At 40.2% G+C, this 25,988-nt stretch overlaps 1 protein-coding gene across 1 annotated transcript in view; it reads left to right on the top strand.

Annotated features, from left to right (window-relative positions):
* Positions 1 to 25,988, top strand: part of Fbn2 (fibrillin 2) — a 211,239-nt gene that overhangs the window by 87,077 nt on the left and 98,174 nt on the right. Inside the window, exons 8-11 of the mRNA XM_031365738.1 lie at positions 5,788 to 5,913; positions 16,506 to 16,658; positions 17,659 to 17,871; positions 19,136 to 19,273. Coding sequence (XP_031221598.1) covers positions 5,788 to 5,913; positions 16,506 to 16,658; positions 17,659 to 17,871; positions 19,136 to 19,273 — 630 coding nt within the window. The remainder of the gene's footprint in view (positions 1 to 5,787; positions 5,914 to 16,505; positions 16,659 to 17,658; positions 17,872 to 19,135; positions 19,274 to 25,988) is intronic.

Below are 25,988 nucleotides of genomic sequence, written 5' to 3'. Positions count from 1 at the left end.
TCTCTCTCTCTCTCTCTCTCTCTCTCTCTCTCTCCCCCTCCCTGCCTTCCTCCCTCCCTCTCTCTCTCTTTCTCTCTCTCCGATTTAAGCTTTATTGCATTATGATGGGAAGTTACATGATTTCCATTTATCTGAATTTGTTAACATTTAAAAATGTATTTTAAGTAAATAGAATTGAATCACATTCTTATTTCCCTTTTGTACCCCAACTCCTCCCAGAGACCCCCCTTCAATACCTACAATATCTTTTTTGTCATATTTTTTAAATTTTATAAAATATTATAACAATAAAAATGAGTATTATAAAAGTTGTTTGATATAAAACAACAATCAATTTAACAGTCTTATGTAGATGCTGGTCTACAGCAATACAGAAAATACATGTTTTTCTCAGTATAAATTTTAAATAACTCCAAACATATTAACTGTATATTTCAAAATAATACATCACTACTATTATTTTCTTAAATGAACATAAATACATAAAGTCCTTTTGTTTGTTTGTTTTGTATTTAGTACAGCTTAAAATCTTGGCTCTTACTGTGGTACAAGCCCATAATCGTTCTGCATCCTCTATCTGTCAATCAAGGTCAATGTCTAATATATCTTCCCAGTGACAAAGTCCTGTCATTTTGTCCTGTTTCCTTCTTGAATGGTTTTCTTCTTCCTCAAGCCTAGCTTCGGGCATCCTGCAATATTGTTCCTTCAGGCAACACTCTTGTTTTATCTAAAATCTTTCTTAGAAAGTAGACCCATCCTTCAGAATAAAATACAATGCTCTACAGGTGGTGCTCCAGGATTTGGCATGTGTCTTCCTAATTATGCAGTGTACCCCAAAATTTCCTGGCCATGCATGCTCGTGTCAACAGTACGACGATTCAGACTCACCCACACTCTTCTACTTCCTGTTCAGTATGAGTCTAAACTTCGTTGTGTTGAGGACTCCAGGCTTAAGCTGGTGAAGACACTGCTCAGATTAAGGACGTATTCTGGTATTGCCTGTGAGACAATTTGAGTTTTAGGATGAAGGAGATTTATGGGGACTTTCTTAGAGAGCTTTTCTTCCTCTTAAGAAGGCAGAGACTCTGGAGAGACAACCTGTGTTTTACTGGATGACCCATCCAGCTCTGCTCACTGTAGCCCTCTTGACCCCAGTAGGGTAAGCAGATGGAAGATACTGTCAGAGAACAAAAAGGCTGTCACCAAATGATCAAGTCTGTAACTAACTGCCCGAGCCTCCCTATTTTCAAAAAACTTTTCAGGAAACAGAAAATGTAAAGGAAAATGGGGGTATTACCAGTTTGGCCAAGCCAAGGAAGAATCTAGTTTTTCTCTGTACCATGCCTGTATCAATTCATAGACCCTTAGAATTCATAGTAAAGTAACACAAGAAGCAGACTGTTTAGACAGCTGGGTGTGAAAGTTTAATCTGCATTTTTGTGGAGCACAGGAGAAAGATCTCCTTGACCCCGTCCATTCTCAGCATGCCATCTTGATCCTCCTATATTTTTACAAGGTTAATATGGTGGTAGAACATCAGCCCAGGTGCCTTGTGACCCCCAACAGGAGACATTGACCTAACCAATCCTGAGGTCCATGTTTCCTGGACTTTCAGCCACGATGCTGTTAAATCTCTGACTTGTGTTTAAATAAGTCTTTCTGAGACTTGAAAAGTAAAGCTCCCCACTCACTTTAAAAGCTCAAAATGTTCAAGATGTGGGGGAAGATGGCAGAATGGTTTTGCCTTTTCCCTTGAATAGACCTGCCACCTTCAAACACACTTGCTTATACAAACATCAGTGTGTGATGTTCATTTTATAGGCCTTCTTCCAAATCTGGTTATAAAATAGAGTCCTGAATAAATGACTTATAAAGAACTAAGTTCATGTGGCCCACTGATCAAAAATGTTAATGCTAAATTTTATTAGGTGCATACATACTAGGCATTCTTACACTGAAATGTACAATGTCTGGACCATTATTATGTTTCTGGGTTTGGTTGATTGCTTGTTTGTCTTGTTTTCACCTATCTCTATAATTCTTAAAATTTGGGGCAGTAATTTGCTTAAAATAACTTTTTTAAAAAATCATCTTCTTTTTACAGAACCCCCAGCCTCAAAACAGAATGTGTGTGGCATGAGTCTGTTTTGAACCCTATCTTTTATGGTTTCTATCTCATTCTAAACACACAGATTTTTTTTTTATAATGAACATTTTAACAGAAAACCTCAAAATTGAATGCCATAGGATGCTGGTTAGTTTTTTTATCAAGCTAACAAAAAAAAAAAAAATTAGAGTCAACCAGGAAGATGATAGTTTGTTTGAGGAATTGCCACCATCAGATTGGCCAATGGGCAAGTCTGCTTGGCATTTTCTTAATTGATGGACGTGAGAGAGTCCAGTCGACTGTGAGTGATACTATCCTTGGGTAGGCATTTTAAGTGGTAGAAAAAGGCACACTGAGCAAGCCGTGAGGAGAAAGCCAGTAAAGAGCATTCCTCTGCATGGACGAAGTGTATTAGTGACCAACTCTGAGTCACGAACAATGCATTGCTATTACACTAAGGACAGAAAAGTGTTTCCCATCAGGAGTCATCCAACCAAGAGCGAGTACAGATTCAGATTGTCAGCTTCACACTCCCTGAGTCTTCTGTCTCCTGTCGTTTGCTGTATGGGCCTGAATCCTTCCTTGCCTGTGTCTGCACCTGTGTCTGTCCATACATTTGTCTATTGTATCTGCGTGTCTGTCTCTCCCAAAGGGCTTTTATCTTTATTGAACTCTACAGAAACATGGGGAAGGAATAGGATACTTTACAGAAACCTTTAACAGAGCTTCACAAGGGATTAAGTCACTGGCTCCAACCGATCCCAACTGACCCGGATAGCAAGCATCATTGTTTATCAACCAATATCCATAAATGGTTGCTTTCAACCTTTATGCTTTATTTTAGGAAGTTATTCACAGCTTCTGTATATTCCTGATTTCAGCAAATGATGCACACATATTATTTGGGTCGGGGCATGGAAAAATATATTACTCAAAATTACAGCTATGTATTAGCTTAGGTTGTAAAAGTTGTTTACATGAGAAACCCAAGGCAAGTAAGAGCGACTGTTACATTGTTCTCTTAAAAGCAGGTTAAACAAACTATGTGAGTAGATGTAAGTAGCCATCTTAAGTCTGAAGTCTCCTCTAGATCTATGATTAACTTTGAATGTGAGGTCCAGCAAAGGTTCCAGTCTCTCAGAATTTAAGAGATATTTTTGTAATATTGCATTAACCCTCCTCCAACATGATCTTAGCTTCAGGTCCTGTCTCCAGGTTCCTTCCTTGAGTTCCTGTCTTGGCTTGCCTCAATAATGGAATGTATGTGGCTGTAAGGAAAAAAACAAACAATTTCTTTCCTTTGTTTTTGGTCAGTGTTTTATCATAACAAAAATATTGTATTTGTCTATATCCTAGCTATTTCTTCAAAAATACCTTCCCTCAAATGTCAGACATCTTTCACTTTTTGGTTTTGGGCAAAAATCATACTTTTTAAGGAAATGCTTGTACATGAAAATTAGTGTTCAGATGAAGGACATGAGATCTTATAATTTCATTTATCCTAAACTACACAAACTCTTGAATTGTTGATATTTTTGGACAATGAAGAGAATACAGATGCAGGGCTTACATCATGATATTCTCGGTTTTGTCTCTCTTGGGGAGAGGTGATTTATCACAGTACTTGTTGATTGCAGTCTATCTGCACCTGCTTCATCTCCACGCCCCTCTCCATTGTCTGAAATCACGGGGCAGGAAGATGCAACAGGTCCTAATTTGCACATATGGTTTCATTTTGCAGGTGAAGGCTGACGGGAGGGCTAGTACCACATTACACATTTGCTCCTCATTTGTGCAAGCAATTCATGTTAGGATTCTGATCTCTCGGGGATTGGTAGGGGTGGATTTGTGCCCCCATCCTTCAGCAGCGATCGAATCTCAGATGAAGATAGTATTTAAGATGACATCTGAATGTTAGCCTTCTTTTCGAAGAACATACAGAGGAAATGGCGAAACCTACGGTTGCTTTGTGATGCAATCAATTAGCCTAGCGATTTGCCAGAATAAATGGGTGAAAAGGAAAGGAGGGGACCCATGGAGGGATACCAAAAGGGAATGGCTAACTTTGTGTGCTATTATTTAAAACTTTAAATTGTTTGTTTCTAATACTTTCCATTTTATAATTTTAATTACTTTCTGATGGAGAATGTCATACTTGTATATGTCTTTGTTCAAATGTTCGCATGCTCTCCCCTCCTCTCTCTTCCTCCTCATTTCTCCCCAACTGCTCTGTTTTCAAGCCCTCTGAGTCCACATTGTATTGAGTCCTGTGTGTGTGTATGAGTGTAAGGACTGTTTATTCCGGAGTAGCTTCTCAGGGACCAATTCCCTAAGAAAACTGGCTCTCCTTTCTCTGGCCAATAGCTCCGCAACTAATGGCAGGCTTTAAGGTCCACTTCCTTCTCCATGGTGGGATTTTAGCTAGCTTCATCTTATGCATGTTGTCAAGGACCCTGCAAGTTCACGTGAACTCTGTGTGGACTGCCATGCTCAGGACACATTGTTTCACTGTGGAAGTTCACCACCCTTTAGGACCTTTCTATTCCCGCAGTGATCCCTGAGGCTTTTTGGGGGGTGGGGGGAGGGACAGGGCGAGGGTGGTAATTATGGAGCTTAACCATTTTCCCTTGCATTTATAATTAAAATGCAATTATTTCCCCTGTCTTTTAAATTGAGACATTCCGAAAGAATGTATACAACCCAAGAGGACAAGAACATAAAAGAAACAAAATGTTCCCATTTACTTTGATTTTAAGTAATTATGTTTATATGACTTTTATAATTGCTTCCTCTATTCATTGGTCTTTACTACACCAGTTACTCTGCGAACAATGCCAACCATTGGTATCCCTGGCTGGGTTTCTCCCAGTGGCTCATTTCCTTTTGTAAAAGGGATTAGCATTCAGCTCCCAGCGTGCCTAATTGAGGTTTTCTTTGACTTTCCACCTCTCTTTGCTCTCGGGATTAAAAGAGAAGTACAGGGAAGCACACAGAAATACTCAGGTTCCCCTGCTTTAGGGACAATTTAAGAAAAAACAGACTTTTGTTCCTGTGAAAGGAAACAGTTAATTGCCAGAATTAAGCGGAGCAGATAAGCACAGAGACCCTCAGTAAGGAAAGTGGACACTTCCAAGTGCCTCTCGGGTTTTTCCTTTGCCATAGTTCTATATTGTTTCAAACTGAAGTTATTCCCAGAATGTCCCACTTTCACACGCACCTACCAAAAGCACACCCTACAGCCAAATAGGGAAAAAATAATAATAATCCGATACCATTTGTTGGTTCCAATGATTATTGTAAAAATTAGCTATATGTTTGTATTACATTATTCCATATTTAAGAGGTAATTGTATATGTGTTTTCTGAAGGGCCCTGGTAGGGTAATTCCCTCATTGATGTAGAACAGAAACTAAAACTTTGACATCTTTACTTATTTGCAATTTAAGTTGCATTTGAGCGGAAAGGGCTATATAGAGTTTTGCTTTAGTTGGCCTTGTTTTGCAGCCCTGGGAGGATGCTCTCAACTCAGTTCCCAGAGATACGTGCGAGAAATTCCTCAGGGCCTGAAAGAAGACTATCTTCAGGGTTATATGATCCACCTAATCAGCCATGAGTGCTCTCATAGTTTGGAAATCCTTTTGTTTAACGAAGGCCTTTCTCAATTATCTTCCCTTGATTAGACATCGATGAGTGCAGCGTGATTCCTGGGGTCTGTGAGACTGGTGACTGTTCCAACACCGTGGGAAGCTATTTTTGTCTCTGTCCCCGTGGCTTCGTAACCTCAGCAGATGGCTCGCGGTGCATTGGTAAGCCTTGTGTTTTGAAGGTACAATATACGGCTTCTTTATAATGACAGAACAGCCCAAACAGGTATGAGGATGGTAATGATTATAAAACCATTGGGTGAGCGGATGAAAGGGTTGTTCTAAGGCCTTAATAGTATTTAGAATCACGGGGGGATTGGTAGACCAGATACTGTTCGTAAAGTCTTTGCTTGCAGGAGCCATCTGGCTTAGTTTTATGTTGTCAAGATCATTTTTTGGAAGAAAGAAAGACTTGCTCAAGATGTAATTGTTGCCCAGCATTGCGGGCACAGAGCATAAGAAAGATGTAAAATCTGTTGGGAAGCTGGAATCTAGTCATTTAACGTTCTTCTGATGCTATGAATCATGAACTCAGACAGCATCTATTTACTTAAAGCTTATTCTGGTAAAAAAATATTTATTACAAAGAAAGAATTGGCACCCCTCATTTTGTGTCTCATGTGTATTCAAATTAAAGCCAGTTATGCTTACATGGTCTGCTCCGTTTAGAGAGATGAAGCTCTGTACTTCACAGTCATGATGTAGGTTGTCCATCAGGCAGCATACCTTGGGCTTCTGTCTTGTGAGAACAGAGATAATGAAATGCCCTTCGATATACAATCATGCGAGAGTTAGCTCCGTTTACCTTTCTTGCCTTGAGCATTCAGCGTAGTCAGTTCCAAAACTGAGCTGATAGTAGCTAAAAATGGATGGGAAAATATATACAGTGACTATAACAGCACTCAAGATTTATGTATGGTGAATTAGAGAAAGTAGTGCCCGAAGAATAGAGTTTCATGGTCCAGTGAAGGGATCAGTGAAGAGCTCTCCCCTGGTCTGGCAGTTAGTGTTTCAGTACCTCCCTGAGAGATCTATGGATCCCAGTGATGGGACCAAGTGAACTAGTCATGAGCTGAAAGTACAGAGTTAAGGAGATAAATGAAAATCTCATAGCAGCAGTCAACGGCTTGAGCCCATTTGATAAATGCACTTATCTACTAGGCGCCAAACTAGCTGAGGCCATCCATCAGTGAGAATGAAAGGTGTATGTGCTTCCATCAGAGGGCCATGTTGTCTTCACAGATTATAAATAACAGGACAGACATGTCAGTAACAGGAGGAAGAGTGGTAGGGAGAGTGACAGTGACAGCTTTCACTTAGGGATTGTTCTTGGGCAAACTATGGTTTCTCTACCTCAACTTTAGAAAGTATTCAGTACAACAGTCACAGTCACATTATGATCTCTGTTATTAAGAGGAAAAAGAAAAGCCAGATACGTCTACATTTCACCACAAGACTTATATAGACAGTAGTGAGTTTTCTTAATTGTTTTACCACTGAATTAAAATTTTGTTTCTCCCAATGTCTTAGTTTGGGTTTTACTGCTGTGAACAGATACCATGACCAAGGCAACTCTTATAAGGACAACATTTAATTGGGGCTGGCTTACAGGTTCAGAGGTTCAGTCCATTATCATCAAGGCAAGAGGGCAGCATCCAGGCAGGCATGGTGCAGGAGGAGCTGAGAGTTCTACATCTTCATCTAAAGGCTGCTAGTGGTATACTGGCTTCCAGGCAGCTAGGATGAGGGTCTTAAGCCCACCCCACAGCGACACACCTACTCCAACAAGACCGCAACCCCTAATAGTGCCACTCCCTGGACCAAGCATATACAAACCATCACACCCAAGTCTTTATTGGGCTCCAGGGCCTTTAAGAATCCAGTCCAGCTTGTTTCTGAGCTTGTCTGTAACTGTCTCCAGCCTTACATATCTCTCATTGCTAAAGGTGATGGCACTGTCTTGTTTGCCTACAAACTCCTCTCCCTGGATGATCATGGTTTCTCCTTTCCATACTTATTAAATCTTACTCATTCTTTGAGCCTCAAATTAGAAGTTATTTTTAATATCTCCCCCTACATAATTTCAATTGTCTTCTTGGACAAAATGGTTGAGGCCCTTCTCTACTATCCACATACCCCATATTTCAGGGTCTATTGTCCCCACTCCAGTACTTGTCCTTTCCCAACCAATCAGACAATGTCTCCTGCCATAGTCAGCCTCAAGCATCTTAGCCTTCATGTTACATCTGGATGCTGCCATGCTCCCACCTTGATGATAATGGACTGAACCTCTGAACCTGTAAACCAGCCCCAATTAAATGTTGTCCTTATAACATGTATGCATTTCCTGCTGAGCGAATGCATTTGAATGCGTGGGAAAACCACCAGAGGAGTGAATGAGGAGATACTAGATATAGAAGTCTTGTTTGGTTAATGACAACGTTGTGTCTTTTGGCCTCCTGATGGACAATATGGTGTGGGGCTGAGTCAGGGTCCTGCATATGCCATTCATCGAGTCCTGAAGCTGAGTCCTGGGCCTCCACTTAATCCCCTTCATCTCAGGGGAAATATTCTATTCCTGGGGGCAGAGGGAGGGTGCCCTAAAATAGGAAAGTGGAAAATGACTCTGAAGAATTAGAAACCAGTGCTAAAACTAAGTAAACAGCTTAATTTTTAAGATACTGTATTGTATTTTGAATAAGGATGTGTTTCCGTATGTGAGAAGAAAAACAAATACAGCATTCTAATGTGTGAGAAGCTTTTGGGTTTTAAAATTCCAAGTGTTTATTTTCTTAGATGGAATTTATTTATGATTGAGTCGTATGTCATGAATATATGAATCCCCCTCTGTTGTTTGTTCTGTGAGTGCATAGTGGACATGCAAATGACACTGAGCTGGATTACCTCAGAATTTTCTTTAGTATGAAATGGCATGCTATTTGAACTTTGTTCTGCGAGTTTGTAACTCTGCCCTGCTTCCTTGTCCTGTTTCACACAGTTCTCCCTACAGAATCATAAGAAAATCAGCAAAGTCTAAACCACGTTATAAAACGTCAGGGAGCTCAGTCCTTTCTCTCATGGACAAGTAAAGAGTTTCATGGAACAGAGGCATTTAGCTAGTCATTTTAATCTTCAAATACCAGAGCTTTCCCGTGTCATTTAATGCTAAATTAGGAAGACAAATCCTAACTTAATTTTACCTAGTGTGTTAATCAAAATTTTTTTTAAAAATCCAAGAAAAAAATCTTTAACATAGACACTAACATTTGCCACATTTAAAAAGAGTTGAAGTGTCACTAATAAGTCTTTTCTTTAAAAGTATTTTAATAGCATGATTTAACGAGCCTTATGTCATTTTGGAATTCGCTCCCCTTGGGCATCATTAATACCTAATTTCCACAATTTAATACAGGCCCTGCAGAATGACTGGCACAAGCAGTAATGAGTAATGAATATTTAAACCACACAGAGCAAGCCGGATGCAGGCGGAGGGGTCTGACTCTCTGTGCTTACAGAGCTAGCTAGCAGAGGCCTTCAACTGGAACAGGCTACCGCCAGCCGGAGGCAACAATGGTTTAGAAAAGTGATTAAACATTTAGAAATTCTTGCAGAAAGCGATGTCATCACAACATTCGGATACCTTCTCCTCCAGCTTTCCATGTCTCATTGCACAGCCTCATCTGAAAAAGTCTGTTACAAACCTGAAAAGATAATGTGAAGTGTACGTGTGTGTGTGTGTGTGTGTGTGTGTGTGTGTGTGTGTGTGTGTGTACTCGAGCGCCCTTTCCCGAATATGTAAGTTTAAGGGAGGAAGTAACTCAATACTAAATAATTTTCCTGTGTAAAGGGTACCATTAAGTAAAGGAAAGGATAAGCCCACCAGGATGGCCCAACTGCAGAGTACTTATACAAGCCTCATGACCTGGGTTTGATCCCCAGATCCCACATAAAGGTGGAAGCAGAGAACTGCCTCCACACAGTTGTCTCTGACCTCCACATAGTTGTCTCTGACCTCCACACAGTTGTCTCTGACCTCCGCATGTAACAATAACCACCAACAACAAACAAAGAATAATAACAAACAAAGATGTTTTAAACATGGATAATTAAAGTGAAACTTTTTAAGGGGAGTGTTGGAGAGAAGCCTGGATGAATTTAAGTTCTTGCTCCCCAAGCTCGAAGGCAGAGATTAGCCCCCCCCCAACCCACACAGAAGCCAGGAAGGTGGGGCAGCTGTTTGTAATCCCAGCAGTCAGAAGGCAGAAACAGGAGATCCCCCCAGAGCAGACAAGCCAGAACTAGTTATCTCCAGGGTCAGTGAGAAACTCTGCTCAATAAAGTAAGTCGGGGAGCAACTGAGGAAGATGCTTGTCCTCAATTTTGGGCTCCTATTCATATGTCCACATTCTTGAACATGTATCCCTTTACATACGTGTCCACACAGAGATACGCATAATACCTGCAATGCCACACACACACACACACACACACACACACACACACACACACACATACAAATAAAAACCAAAAACAAAAGAACAAAAAACCTTGGTAAGAAAATTCTCAAGGAGATGAACACTAATGAAGATCTCGATAAATGCGTAAGAGCTGGATCTATGGGAGGGAGGGATGGGAGCTTCCAAACAAGGAAGTCCGGTGAGCAACCCGGGTGCCGAGAGTATATTCCATGTGGATGTAGGAGAGTCTGGGCAGAGCTTGTTTGGGAAAGAAGTGAGTGAGAGACTGGTTGGCAATAGAATTAAAAAGCCTGAGGCTGATGCTGAATACATGAGTGTCCATCAAGAGCTCAAAGCAGGATGAGGCCTGAAAACAGATGAGCAAGCAGAGGTATGGGGTGGAGCCTGTCAGTCAAAGAGGAAGACAACCCTTCAACGACCTCCTTTGATGGCAGCCACATGCTCTTCAAGTATCAGAGTGATGGCAATGGTGTGTATAATGTGTAGGCATCTGGATTACGTCTAGTGCTGATTCCTGGTACATTTGCAAGAAAACACTTGAGGAAGGACCTGAAATACCTCATTATGTGTGTTTATGAAAACTAGGAGAGTCAAAGACGAACAGTGTAATAAACTAGTCCACAATCCTATAAAGGAAAACTAATGCTTTTAGGATACTAATTTTTATTACTAGTGATTATTAATATTTTTTTCAATTTAAAGACCCCTTTTTATTTTTTTATTCTTATTTTTTATTGGACATTTTCTGTATTAACATTTCAAATGTTAGCTCCTTTCCCGGATTCCCCCCCTCTCCCAGCAACCCCCTATCCCATCCTCCCTCTCCCTGCTTCTATGAAGGTGTTCTTCCACCCACCCACCCACCCACACCCACTTCCCCACCCTTCATTGCCCTACACTGGGGCATCCATTGAGCCTTCATAGGACCAAGGACCTCTCCTCCCATTGATGCATGACAAGACCATCCTCTGCTACATATGCAACTGGAGCCATGTGTACTCCTTTGTTGATGGCTTAGTCCCTGGGAGCTCTGAGGGGTCTGGTTGGTTGATATTGTACTAAAAAATGTCATCCTGACTGAGGTAACCCAATCGCAAAAGAACACATATGGTATGCATTCACTGATGAGTGGCTATTAGCCCAAAAGCTCCAAATAACCAAAGTACAACTCACAGACCATGTGAAGCTCAAGAAGAAGGAAGACCAAAGTGTGGGTGCTTCGATCCTTCTTAGAAGGAGAACAAAATACTCACAGGAGCAAATATGGAGATAAAGTGTAGAGCAGAGACTGAAGGAAAGGCCATCCAGAGACTGTTCCACCTGGGGATCCATCCCATATACAATTACAAAACCCAGACACTATTGTGGATGCCAAGAAGTGCGTGCTGAAAGGAGCCTGATATGGCTGTCTCCTGAGAGACCCTGCCAGAGCCTTACAAATACAGAGGCAGATGCTCACAACCAACATTTGGACTGAGCTTGGGGTCTCCAGTAGAGGAGTTAGAGAAAGGAATGAAGGAGTTGAAGAGGTTTGCAACCCCACAGGAAGAAGATCCCTTTTTAATACAAAATTTTTTCCACATTCCCACATAATGGTGATGTGGTGTATGAAATAAAATACATAACTAAGCAGCTGCTTAGCATGCGGTCGTGTTTTTAAGTGAAGCTCTGTTTTCCTATTTGCATCGGCATGTCCGTCAGTATAAAGCAGAACTATTTGTTTGTTTGTTTGTTTGTAGCGGGGGACATGAGTCACTCATTCTTCGGCATTCGTGACAAATACAGTTATTGAACTTGCAGTATCCTAGCAGACAACTAAAGGCTGGGGGCCCACGTAGAATGGCTTCCTAATAAACTTGCTATCTTGTGCTTTACATTAACATTTTATATGCGTGACCTCATTCCAAATGGAATGTCATGCCTGAACACGTGCAACGTGCTGAACTGGGTAGAGTTTTCTTGGTAGGGTTTCTTTGACTACTGATAACCAATTTCATGACATTCCTTCTGGTCAGAGAAGTCTCTGGTGTTTGCTGCTGGCAGAGCAAATGCTTAGTTTTTCGAAATCTTCCATGCGTGTTTGAAAAGGAATGGCCTCTCTAGTTTGTGGCTGGTAGACTCTATGCCCATGAGATGAAACTCAATGGTTTGGTGTTCAGATTTCTCCTCACCTACAGAATTAATTCTGCCGTTACTGTTAGTTACTGGAAGAGCTGTTACCAGTCTACTACGGGGGTTAGATTTATTGAAAGCTTTTACCATGGGCCTCTATAAACATTATTTGATATAGTTTGGATTTGTTCTTTCTCCCACTTTGGATTTACTTTGGATTTCATGGGCCTGAGATTGCCTTATGACATTGCTAGAAATTTCTGAAAGGTTTGTATGTGTAGAATGTTGCCTGTTATTGTGTCTATGCCTTCTTCTAGCCCTCTTATTAGATGGTTCCCTGTTCCCTTTCATCCCCACATGTCCCAAACTTTCTATAACATTTCCCATCTTTGTCCCTCAGGACAACATTGATGAGAATGTCTACATACAAACCACCCCGACCAGTAACCTCTCTCTCCATTTGCATCTGGCAGCCATGTTTAATGTATTTGTGAGGCTCCTTAGCCCAGCTGTGGCCCCTTTCAGGCACAGAGAACATAGAGCTTGTCTAAGACAGTTTTCTCCTTGTGTATAGCCTTTTCTTTACATTATCCTTAGGTTAGGCTTTCATTGCTCAAACATTAAAAACAATTCAGGTACTAACTAATCTTTAACTATGAATGACTTAAAGTGGTACCTACTTGTCAGGTTGCTGTAGTCCCTCTGATGTCAAACCCACTATTTACTCAGCTTCCTTTTCTTTACTGTGTCTGGATCCTTTGCACGGATCACATCACCGTTACTGCTCCGTTATCTTTGGAGTTTGTGGAACTCCTCTGAGATTTCTCCGTGTTGGACTCCGTGTCCAAGTCCTCTACCTGCATTGACCTTGTCTAGTTATATGGTGTGTCTTTACCTGAGAAACTGTATTTCTTTGAAATTTTTCAAAGTGGAAGCTTTGTGTGAGGTGCAGTGTCAAAGAGGCAGCTCCTCCCTTTCTGCAGGCAGAGGCAGCATAGAGATGGGCATGCACTGTGTTCCCTGGGTCACTGTGTTCCCTGGGTCACGAATGCCCTCAGGCCACTGTTCTTTGAGGCAGCGCCTAGTCACATTGTGGTGGGTAGCATAGCGGAGGACTTTCTGTTTTGTATGCTTTGAGCCTTGTGAAACTAGAGCAGAGGCTTGATGTACCTGTACTTTACGAGAAACTGAAAAGTGAACCAACCCAGTTACACACGTAATTCCCAAATCTCCTGTCTCCATTTCTTTTGCCCCTCCCTCCTTTTCTCCTGCTTTTCATGTGAAGCAGAGTGCTTTTTTGTCTGTACACCATCATAGTTTTCAGGATAATTTCATTATGAGGGATGTTTCCAGTAGACAATCTACTACTTGGTTGACAAAACAACAACAACAACAAAAACAACAGCAACCAAAACCTGCTGTTTTATTTCATTTTCCCACCAGCTCTGATCTATGAGTAAGAAATATTAAATACAGTTATGGAAGTACGTCTAGGCCTCTTGACTCAGGGCTGTGATTTTGATTTTGTTTTCAGACGTGCTACAACCATAGCCTTGTAGAAGCCTTGCCAAATGTTACATTTTCATCCTATCTTGTTGCACTGGTTGGATGCTATAGTATGGGGGAATTATTCTTAAGAGTTCAGGGCTTTCTTATCTTTATTTACATCTTGTCCCTGGGAAGCTCAGCAATCAAGTAGAGTTAAGAATATGATCCCTCGGTTCCCAGAATGGATGTCCTTAAACGTGTTCCCACGACTCACTTTACAGTAGAAATCGACCTGGGAAGTCACTCATAGCTACCAACTGTTCAAACTCAGCTCCTAAGAGTCTTAGTCTGTCTCCCATGATGGCCTTAAGTGTGATGCATGTGGCCAGTCCTGTACTTTGCTTGAAAGCAAGCTGAACATCTACTCTAAATGTGAGGGTGCATTCTACATCTTATTGGCTATCTATGAGACAGCTCATCTGTTTCCTGCTGGGTTGGAAGCAATCTGAGAATGCTATGGACCATTGGGAAAATAATGTATTTATGTTAGACTGCGTAATTAGAGCCAGGAGTGTCAGCTGTATCCATCACTGGAATTCCTTGCAACAAATTTTTAATTTAGTTTTGAAGAATATTTTATGAGTACTGTATTTATACCATTTCTATCCCTCTTTCCAACCCCTCCCATACTCCTATCAGATTGATGATCTCTCTTACTTTAATTAATATTGTTAAATACATGTGAGTGTGCATATGTGTGTGTGTATGTGTGTGTGTGTGTGTGTGTAACTTAGTCTTTTTAGTGTAGCTTGTATTTACTTGTGTTTAGGACTGACCATTCAGGTCTGTATAAACTATCAGGAAGCTTGTCCCTGGAGAGAATGAATTCTTTCTCTCTGTTGGCATCACTGGTGTGAGGCTCCTGAGTATTGCCTCCATCTTCTTATGATCCTGGAGAAAATGTCTTTGAATAGCCAGGCACAGTGGCATGCATCCACTTCAGAGCACTTCAGAGACTGAGGAAGGAAGGTCAAGTTTGAACCTGCTCTGGGCTCCACAGTAAGCTTGAGGGCTGCCTTGACTATCTGTCATAATCCTGGGGGCTTGTTTTTTGTTTTGTTTTTGTTTGTATGTTTATTTGACAAAGGATCTTGATCACGTTTCAATAGTATGTAGCTAACTTCATTTGTTAAAAGAAAAGTGGTTGTCTATCAAGTTTGCCGATGATTTGATTTTTTTTTTTTAATTCCTGTACGGTTTGGAGTTGAGAGCCTTTTATTACCGTTACAATTTTTCTTCCTGTGTTTTCTGCCATTCTGATTCTTTCTCAATTTAGTTGACTGGGTGTGCTCTATCAGACTCAAGTTTTCATGTTAATTTCCTACCACAAATCCCTCAGTTAAGGTACCAAGGCTTTACTACAACAGTACTGCCAAACTCAGTAATGCCTCTGGTCATTACCTTGCTTCGCTTCTCATGTGACTTCCTTAGCTACCCTGAGTTCTTACAAAATACCTCATCCAGCCTTACAGTTTTAGATTATGGATGTGTGCTGGGAACTCCCAGATAACACATATTCGCCTTGAGTATCCCCCTGAGCTTCAAGCTCATTGCTTCAACAGCCGAAGTGTATTGTGGACCACAGAGAAGCCTTGCCTGCTACCCTCTCAGACTGCTTATTTCCTATTCATTGCCATCTGAGCAGTCCAAGTCAAAACTCAGGAAATTTCCAAGACTCTTTCTCTTACATCCAGCATGTAAGTGATTTCCCACTAGGCCTGTCTTCAAACGTGTCTGCCAAGTGCTCTTTATAACACAGACCTTACTGCTGCTCTCATCAAAGCCATTGCTCTCCTGAACATCTCCTGTATCCTTTTGCTGCTCTTCCATCTCTTCTCACACCAATTATGATCCTAAAAATGTCAGCCACTATCTTTTGTCTAATTGAAACCATCCGAAAACTTCACAACATTGCCTTCAAATCCCAATGACCTTAGGGCCCCTATGATTATAGTCTTCTCTTATTAAGTCAGATGGAACCCTGTTCTATGTATGGCTGCAACTGATTCTCTTCTTGCCTTGCATGCTGCTTTTGCAGTTATTACCACTGTTTAAGTGTGAGGTCAGTGTCTCAGGTGGCCTCTGATGGATCTTTAAGTCAGCATCTTCGTTAGACATTGTTGCAAAGCAAATAGCTACATAGATCTCAGTGGCAGACCTCAGGACACATGTGGGTCGTTTGATGCAGGTCTGAGATACATTGTAAGCTCTAGGCCAGTCTCAGCTAACAAAGCACAACCCCCCAACTCCTCGGTTTCAAAGAGTATCTTGAACAGGAATAGGGTTGCAGAGACCAATGTTGGGTTGCCACTCTTCCTTCCTTGAGCTCCAGAGCTGTTTGACCTGTCAATGGAAGCTTGCCTCAGATTTACATACCCTTCACTTTCTTATCCAAGGAACAGGACATAGAATCACTAATCAAAGGACCCTTTGCTGAATAAAGGAGTAAAACAATGATCAAATGTGTAAGAATTAAGAGGCAAGGAATGAACTGGTATATAAAAAAAAAAAGATTAAGTCAGTGAAATTCCACTCTCCCCTATTTGCCTAACATGGGAAATGATTGCACCTGGAGCTAACTCTGCTGTGTCTTCTGTTTTTCCTTTACATCTTCAGATCAGAGAACTGGGACATGCTTCTCTGGCCTGGTGAATGGCCGTTGTGCACAAGAACTCCCAGGCAGAATGGCTAAAGCTCAGTGCTGTTGTGAGCCCGGCCGCTGCTGGGGCATCGGGACCATTCCTGAGGCCTGTCCTGTCAGAGGTTCTGGTGAGTGGCAAGCCACTGTCTCCTTGGCACCAACAGAGTTTAAAAAGTCAATAACTGTGACACACTTTGCCCTTCTACTTGGAAGCAGGTCAGATGCTTATTTCGCATGACCATCAGCTCATAGTGCACCAGTCTTTTACAATATTTACTTTCCTTTCTCACGACATTGAGAATTAATCCTCCTCATATCCTGTGCATTATAAATAAGTTTGTTTTGGGAAAGAAAATCCCCTTAGGATGAATGAGAAGTTCCTCTTGCTATAGATAGCATGAATAGTAAAGTTTGATTAGAGTTTCCAAAACAAATGTGTTGATATTTTTGTTATTTTTATTATGGGAAAAGAATTGAGATACATTCTTTGTTCTTAAGAAATCGTGAAGCCATAATATACTACTAAGTTTGATCTCTAATATACTGTTCTAATTCCATGAATAAGTAAGAAAATATGGTAGTTGCTTCTTTTTATTTAGTTTTGATATTATACAACTAAACAAAGAATTTGAAGGCTACCTGAATACACTCCACTACCAAGATTCATTTTAAAACATTATTTTGCACATACATTAAAATCTAACTCCTTAAAAATGAATAAAACAGACATAAAATTCAGGTAGACATAATGTTGATGAGAATTCAAGTAAGACTAAACATGTAGAATGAGTTTCCCAAAGCTTTTCACCTGCTCAAGTAAATTTCTTGCATTCATAGTTACGTCTGGAATTTTGTGAGTTATACTTAGAGTGTAAAGTAAAAAGGTTCATACAAAGGACTCTTTGTTTTTGTAACTTGCTTAAAATAATGAGGACCATAAGTTTTAAATGTTTCTGAAATACCTATACCTTATTCTTGTTACCATACAGCACTTAAACTGTGTAATAATAGAACAACCTCTTTATTCATGTTGTATAGAACAAGTGAGCTAAAAACAACCTGTGACAACTGCTTTTATGATTCGACAAGAACTCTATCTGTTTTTAACCAAAGTCTCTTTTCCTACAGAAGAATATCGTAGACTGTGCCTGGATGGCCTTCCAATGGGTGGCATTCCGGGGAGCTCAGTTTCTAGACCTGGAGGGAATGGGGGCAATGGCAATGGCTATGGCCCAGGAGGAACAGGCTTCCTCCCCATCCCTGGAGGCAATGGCTTTTCTCCTGGTGTTGGGGGAGCTGGAGTAGGAGCCGGGGGACAGGGACCCATCATCACGGGACTAAGTAAGTGACCACATTTCCTGTAGATTCTTGAGTTCTCAGCCTTACATGATATTATATTAGCTAATACTTGTGTGTGTGTGTGTGTTTCTGTGTGTGTGTGTGTGTGTGTGTGTGTGTGTGTGTGTGTATGGGAGAACGTATAGAACATTCCTGAAATATTTCAAAAAGGGACAAGCAAAGTTTCCAGATGTGTGACTTACAAATGCAACTTGAGGCCATGTGCCTCAAGTATTTATTTTTAAGATCTTTCATATTAAAGTTTAATAAAAATGTGAGGGTAACAGAGAATGACTATGAGAAAAGTATATATATATATTTTTTTCATATATATATCAATATTAATTTAAGAAACTGTGGTAGGAAAGCATTTTATCTATTCCTCACACCTTTTGATAAATTGGAACAAATGTGTGACCTAGGCTCTCTCAAAATACAAATGCAAGTACAAGAATATCCAACCTAGATGACATCACTGCCAAGCACGTTTGGGGTCTTGGTGGAGTTCATCGGGCCTATTTCACTGCTCCCCTCATACATTGCTTGGACTATATCCCAAGACCATGTCTCAAGTGAGAGAAAGCAAGTCCCACTCTGTGCCTCTCCCAGTATTCTAAGACACACATCCTCTCTACCTCATGCTTTGCCATTGTTGTCAAATTGCATGAAATTGAGAACCATGGGCTTCAGAGCAGAATCGCTGCCTGTTTGCTTGACATTCAAGCCCACTCTTTAAAAGCACTGTCCTTGATAATAATATTTAATAATGTCCCACAGTGCTATGTTTATTCTTTTTGGCATACTGCCTATTTGCTACATCTAAATATTCAACAAGTTCCAGAGAGAGAGAGAGAGAGAGAGAAAGAGAGAGAGAGAGAGAGAGAAAGAGAGAGAGAGAGAGAGAGAGAGAAAGTGCTCAAATGTATAGGAGAACATTCCTAAAATTTTTCAAAAACACACAAGCAAAGTTTCCAGATGTGTGACTTACAAATGCAACTTGAAGCCATGTGCCTCACGTATTTATTTTAAAGATCTTCTATATTATAGTTTAATAAAAATGTGAGGGTAGCAGAGAGTGACTATGAGAAAAGTATATATAGATTTTTCATAAACCCCCAAACTGAAAAAATATAATTTAATAAAATACAGAGTAATTCAGGCTTCTAATACAGATTTAATTAATTTCTATTAAACTTCTAAAAATACCAATCTGAGTATATAATGCATATTGCAATGACCAGATATGCTTTGTTATAATTTTCCATAGCAATTCTCAACCAGACAATAGACATCTGTAAGCACCATGCCAATCTGTGCCTGAATGGACGTTGCATACCTACTGTTTCTAGCTACAGATGCGAATGTAACATGGGCTACAAGCAGGATGCTAATGGAGATTGTATAGGTAAGTTCACATTCTTTGAGGCTTCTTAGTCTTCAAGTAGCTGCTAGACCATAAAGACAAATGAAACTGAATATGAATTCTTAAGGTCTTTTAAAGTAAAGTGAGTTTCTGGGCTGTTTTCCTGGTGTATATGCCACTCTCTGTATCCTGAGACCCCTTAACCGGCTGTTGACCTAAATCACAGCAAGAATTCCCCATCCCCTCTTTTTCTAAAGGTAATTTCTGTCTCTCCTTACAGACTTGCCTATCCTTAAATTTTTTAAGTGAGTATATTTCGAAAACAGTATTTGTTCAGTTCATTCAAGGTGACAATCTGGATGGCCAACTATAAATATTTAAATATTTTGGTCCCAAGCTCATTTAAAGTCTTTAAAAGTACTGGGTCTGACTATACGACTGTAAACATTAACTTCTACTTCTTCATCTTCTTTGTCTTCATCCTCTTCCTTCTTCTCCTCCTTTCTTTGTGTGTGTTTTGTTTGTTTTGATTTTTGTAGTTGTCATTTTGGTTTGGCTTGCTTGGTTGGCTTTGGGGTTTTTTTGTAGTTATTATTTTGTTATGTTTTGGGATTTTGGGGGGATTGGGGAAGGGTATGTTTATTTTTTTAAGACAAGGTCTCTCTTTATATCCCCAACTGTCCTAGAACTCACTATGTAGACCAGAGTGGCTTCAAACTCACAGAAATCCACCTACCTCTGCTGCTCACTGAGTGCTGAGATTAAAGGAATACAACACCATAGCCAACAATTATTAACTCCTTAGATACCAAAAGGCTGTATCTAACAAATACAGAGGGCTTTAGGGATAGTTCAGCTGGTAAAGTGTTAACTATGTAAGCCTGAAGAGTTCAGATCCCTAGACATGAACATAAGAAGCAGAGAAGTGTGCGTCTGTAATCCCAGCAATGGGGACGCAGACACAGGAGGAGTCCTGGGACCTGCTGGTCAACTGGTCTACCTTGTCAGGGATCTCCAGATTCAATAAGATATCCTATCCCTAAAGTAAGAAGAAGAAGGAGGCGGAAGAGGATAAGGAGGAGAATAATTGTGAGAGACAGGGATGTCAATCTCTGGCCTCTACACACATCTGTGTACATGAATGAACACACAGAGAGAATAACAATAAATAAAATGTTTTAAAATATAATGACAAATGCTAGAGAGATGGCTCAGAAGTTAAGAATACTTCCTGCTTTTGCAGAGGGCCTGCACCAAGCAGTTCACACTCTGCCTATAACTGTAGTTCCAGGGGATCTGACAGCCTCTTCAGGCCTTAACAGGCACACATTCATAGGCAGCATACATTCACACAGACATACATACACATGCGAGTAATTTAATATAAGAATAAAAATCTAGACCTAAATTACATAACAATATAAATATTGCAAATCAATGAAAGTACCACATGCATGTGTAAAAACTACATATTCTAAAATAAGTAAAAGGGTACTGCTAAAGCAAAAAATTAAAAAAAAAAGCTATATTCTCTGTGTCTGTATTAGTCAGCTTGGTAGGTTGTTTTAGGTGCGCAGTATAATAAACTCAACTTTTAGTCATAAAAATCCCTATAAGTAAAACACTTGAGAGAGGAGAGGGATGTCTTGAAGGCTTTGAGATAGATGTTGGTCTTCTCTGCTTTTCCCTTTAAGACCAGTGAGTGGTGATTCTTAGAGCTTATCTGTAAAGTGGGAACATCAACAAACCCTTTGTGTGTTGTACTGAGTCCACTCATCTGTTTTGTGCACTGAGTGAATTTTGTAATGTGCATTGGCTGTCACTAGAGATACAATAGCTTCCTGTGTTAAAAGTGATTCCACAGTCAAGATATTTTACCATGATTTTAACAAAAACAAAAACAGGGACTGAAGAGATGGCTCAGTGGTTAAGAGCACTGAACACTCTTCCAGAGGTCCTGAGTTCAATTCCCAGCAACTACAAGGTGCTCACAACCATCTCTAATGGGATCTGATGCTCTCTTCTGGTGTGTCTGAAGAGAGGGACAGTGCACTCACTTTAAATAAATAAGTAAATAGATAAATAAATAATAAATAAATCTGTTTTTCAAAAATAAATGAATTCAGCAATGTGTTTAAAAAAAAAAACAGAACAAAAAACCCCAAACCCCACATATTTGATATTATCACCTTTAGACTCATTAGAAACTCTGTTATGCTTTTAGAAAGTTGGAAGTATTCTTTTGTTTGTTTGTTTGTTTGTTTGTTTTTGAGACAGGGTTTCTCTGTGTAGCCCGGGCTGTCCTGGGACTCACTCTGTAGACCAGGCTGGCCTTGAATTCAGAAATCCACCTGCCTCTGCCTCTCAAGTGCTGGGATTAAAGGTGTGTGCCACCACTGCCAGGCCAGAAGTATTCTTTTTTTTTAAAAAAAAAAAAAAAAGAATCTGTCACTTTAAGTCTGGATTAGCTTTAGTGTCAACTAGGCTTTTTTTTTTTTTTTAATTTTCTTAAAGGGACAGGTTCTTGTTTTTTCTCTTTCAAGAAACTGACAGATTCACACATCTGAAGAACTGTAATTTGCATGTCAGCTAATCTTTGAGTAAAAACAGCCTTCTGTGATATAACATGACTTACAAAAGAGTGTTGAACCAATTCGATTCTGAGGCATGTGTAGCATTTCAGTCAGCAAGGTGTGTAACATGCATAGCTTCCATCAGAGAGTCTAGAAAGTGCGTTCGCAGGTCAGGGTTTAGTGTGCAAGCTTTTATTGTCACAAATGAAGCCCGTTGCTGGACATGGCTTTCCTTTCACTACTGTCCTATGTGTCCTTGGTAATGCAGCTTTCATTTGTGCTTGGGCATTTGTGCTCAAAGCATTCCTTTGTCCTGTCATTGAAAGTGTCCCCCAGTGAAAAAGGCAGTGACATCAAGTGGTTATGAAAAAAATAATTTAGAAAGATTTACTTACTTTTATATGCATTAGTGTCCTGCCTGCATGTCTGTGTGAGGGTGTCAGATCCCCTCAAACTGGAGTTACAGACAATTGTGAGCCGCCATGTGAGCCCATAGACCAAACCTTGAGACCAGTTATTATTGAGAATTCCCAGCTTTGCCCTGAACCACGTATGAACTAGCCATTACCAGTGCTGTAATTGAAGGTGTGTGCCACCATACCTGCCTATAAGCCACTTTCTCACAAACCCAAAAGTAGTCTTGGAGGGTCTGGGTTTCTAAATTCTATTTGAATTAGAGTTATAGATGGTGACACGATAGTGAAATGGAAGCCAATGCGTGATCTCTAGTTCAGAAGCAATCTCTACAGTAGCTGGGATCATGGTTTCTTGATAAATCTGAATTTCATTGTGGTTTTTAAAAAGCTACACTCAGCACATCTCCCTGTCCCTGTTCAAGTTCTGAACCACTAGAGAGAAACACATATGTTTCTTTGTCCACATTTACTTGTCCAAATTTAGACTCATGCCTACAGAGGCTCACTGAAGGCTTTGGTTTCTCTCAGTTGATTTACCTTCGCAGAGGCCACTCCTTGAACTTCATCCTGCCAAAGCCATTGGCATGATTGTTGCTCGAGTCACTGAAGGATGGTACATAGACCACATCCAACCAGTTGCCCTGGAGTTGAGTTTGAGAAGGTTAACATTGTAGAGCCTGATATGCTAGGCACTAGGAAGGTAGGGTTCTTGTTATATCTCCTGTTACTTCTGACTAATGTGGCATGAAGACTGTGTATCTGCATGGCTTAGTATGTTGGGGAAACCCAGAGCTTCTGCAGTTTACCCAGTTATATGTGGCTGTGTTTTAGATTAGATCTCATCATTCAGTCCTTCAGCGAAGAAACCTCACCAGGATTCTCTTTCACACTATTATAATTCACTGCCATCACTTTTCTGAAGCCCATATTCAGAAAAAAGAAAGTTTTCTGTCTTTCATACCTTTCTGGTTTCAGCTTCTAACCATTTTGAGTTCATGAGGAACAAGTTATTACCTTAGAAAAAAATTTACTCTAGTACTCAGGGTAAGAGTAGTACCTACCTAAAATGTGCCAGTGTTATGAGGAGCGGTAAATTGATCTTTATTTGAGAAAGTCTGTTATATGCTTGCTAAGGCATAGGGAACCACTATGTTAAACATTAAAAACAAAACAAAACAAAACAAAGAAACAACAAAAGCAAGAGAAACAGTTTGACCCTTATTGCTTCTAGAAGACTTACTCATAAGGCCTGAGAGCAGTCGTATTTCCTCCCTTATCTCTCTTTTCTTGTTCTCCTCTCAACATGAAATTCTGCAATGCCTGCTGCCTGTCTAATCCACACTGTCGTTAAAATCATTTTACTTCATATCATTTATCATAGGACAATAAGAAATAGTTGCATTCCTCTCCTGCTATGGGTAATAAATACAGAGCTCTTAAATTTCTTAAAATTACGCAGTTTATCAACTGATATAATTATATATTACATACATAATATTTTCCAAGAATAAAATTTTAAACTTATGGTGTCTGAAATTTTAATAACTTTAATAATCAACATTTTCACAATTCTCTTCATTTGTTTTCGGTGTCTAAGTTTCCCACGAACTGGACTTGACACTACTGAGTCCTTGATGAAATCGTAGAAAGAAAAAACAGACCAAAGTCTAGTGACTATAACAGCTCTTTATCTCTGTTCCTTTAAGACAGATGTGACCATTTTGCAGTACTGGAATGTGAGGCACATAATAGAGAAGAGGCATGAAATGCAGGATCCAGAAGATAGTGATCTGTGGTCACTGTAAAACCAAATCTCCAGCTGCCAGGGCTGGAACTCGTTGGTGGAGTGCTTGCCTGCATGCTTAAGGCCATGGATTTGATCCCCAGAACTATCAAAAATAAATAAAAATGGAAGTTAAATATCCTAATCCTGTTGTAGAAACAGAAAGAAAGAGAGGAAGCTTACAGGGCACTTGGAATTATAAGGCAACTCAATTTGCCAATAAGGAAATAAAACTCAGTGAGCGGATATAGCCTATTTGTCAGCTGGGACCCTTGTAGAAGACTAAGGAGACAGCTTTGATAGAACTGAATGACAGGGTGGTGGGAAGAGTTGTCATGGCAACAGGAAGCCATGGGGGTGGGTTCTTAAGAGAGAAAGACATGCTGAGTGACACTGTAGATTCTTCCATTTTTCCTGGGCTCCCTGGGCAGGTTACCTGGAGGGAAGAGGTTGGGCGCTTGCTCTCTTAGAGTCTTCATTTAAACGGTTTTACATCGGGCTTCCAACAAGATACACGTATGAATCACTTTTAACTGTTGGGCTTCAATAGTGCGCGTCTAGATAGACGAGGTGATTTTTAGCAGTGCAAAGCAAAGGTGCGGTTTCATAGTCAGAAGTGTGCAGATTCTACCTGATGTGTTTGCTAATGCTCTAAACTCTCTCTTCCCCATTCCGCTCCATTCCTTTGGCTCAGTAGAATTGATGGTATCAACCAAAAGTGTCAATGTAAGTGAGTCTTAATGGGCTGGAAGGGCCCTGGGATGAATTGAAAACGCACTTAATCCTGTTAGACTTCGCTGTCTTGATTGTATTCACCATGAGGTTTTGTTTTGCCTCCTCTCCCTTTACCAGAGAGGGTTTCATTGCACTCCCTTTGAAAGTTTATATAAATGAGGCTGGTGTGTTTGAGAGAACGCAGTCCCTCTGGCAGGAACATCTGTGAGAGGAGCAATCTGTTTATTAACATGGTCACCCTGAGTTGACTGTGTCGTTCTTTTCTCCAGCTTAGCTAAAATTGTAATGCTAATGGCTTCTACGTGGACCTGAGATGGCAAACCAGCACATCAGCCTTTTTCACTTGCCAGCATTCAAAATATGACTTAGTGGGCATTTCTAAGAAAACAGAAGTTCAACGTACGCTGGCACAGTGATTTTACCCGGATTTGCCTGGTCTGATTGGTTCCATCTAGTCTTTGGTTTTATGCACTCAACGTAATGGATTTGCATTTAACTGTGTCTAAGGAGACCTTACATGAAAACTTCCAACTTACTCTGGTTTCAGATCAGATAATAATTGCATCAAATTTTATTTTCTATGAAGAAAAAAAAAATTCCTCAGTGCTAATTTTAAGACTCTTAAGAGATCTGAAGTTAAGAGGGGGTGGGAATCACTGTTTCATTGGTTTTTGTTGTCTGTATACTTTATGATTGTTACTACAAAATGAAGCCTCGGTGAATATATCTAGTTGTTGTCTATATAAACGATAATGCAACAAAGTAACAAAGAAAGTCCGTAGTCCATCAATTCCTTTCTTTAAAACTAACAGTATTGACCACATGTACTGTGTGTGTGTGTGTGTGTGTGTGTGTGTGTGTGTGTGTGTGTGTGTGCGTGCCTTTAGAAACCATCCATTGTTCACATGATATTGTCCAAGGCCTTAGGCTATTAGCTTGCCTAGATTGCTAGAGTTGCCTGAGTGTTACTGTCTGCTGGAACTCACAGTTGTTGCTTTTCGAGGCCTGTGCCCTTAATCACTAGGCATTCTTCCAGCTGGGAAAAAAAAATCATTATTTCCTGATTAAAGCCAATTCTCTAGTACTCTCCAATAAGCATTATTTTTGTAAATCTTCAAATTGGACTCTGTGTGTATTTGAGGAAAGGAATTTTCATTCATTTATAAATACTCTGCTATTTAGACTATTACCACGGCCTGGACTTCTCTCAAGTTTGGGAGGCTAAATGCACTTTAAACAAACATTTCTAC

This window comes from Mastomys coucha, unplaced genomic scaffold (assembly GCF_008632895.1).
Source record: "Mastomys coucha isolate ucsf_1 unplaced genomic scaffold, UCSF_Mcou_1 pScaffold13, whole genome shotgun sequence".
NCBI lineage: Eukaryota > Metazoa > Chordata > Mammalia > Rodentia > Muridae > Mastomys > Mastomys coucha.
Note: the sequence above shows the minus strand (reverse complement) of the source record. Positions and strands in the feature narration are given on the sequence as shown.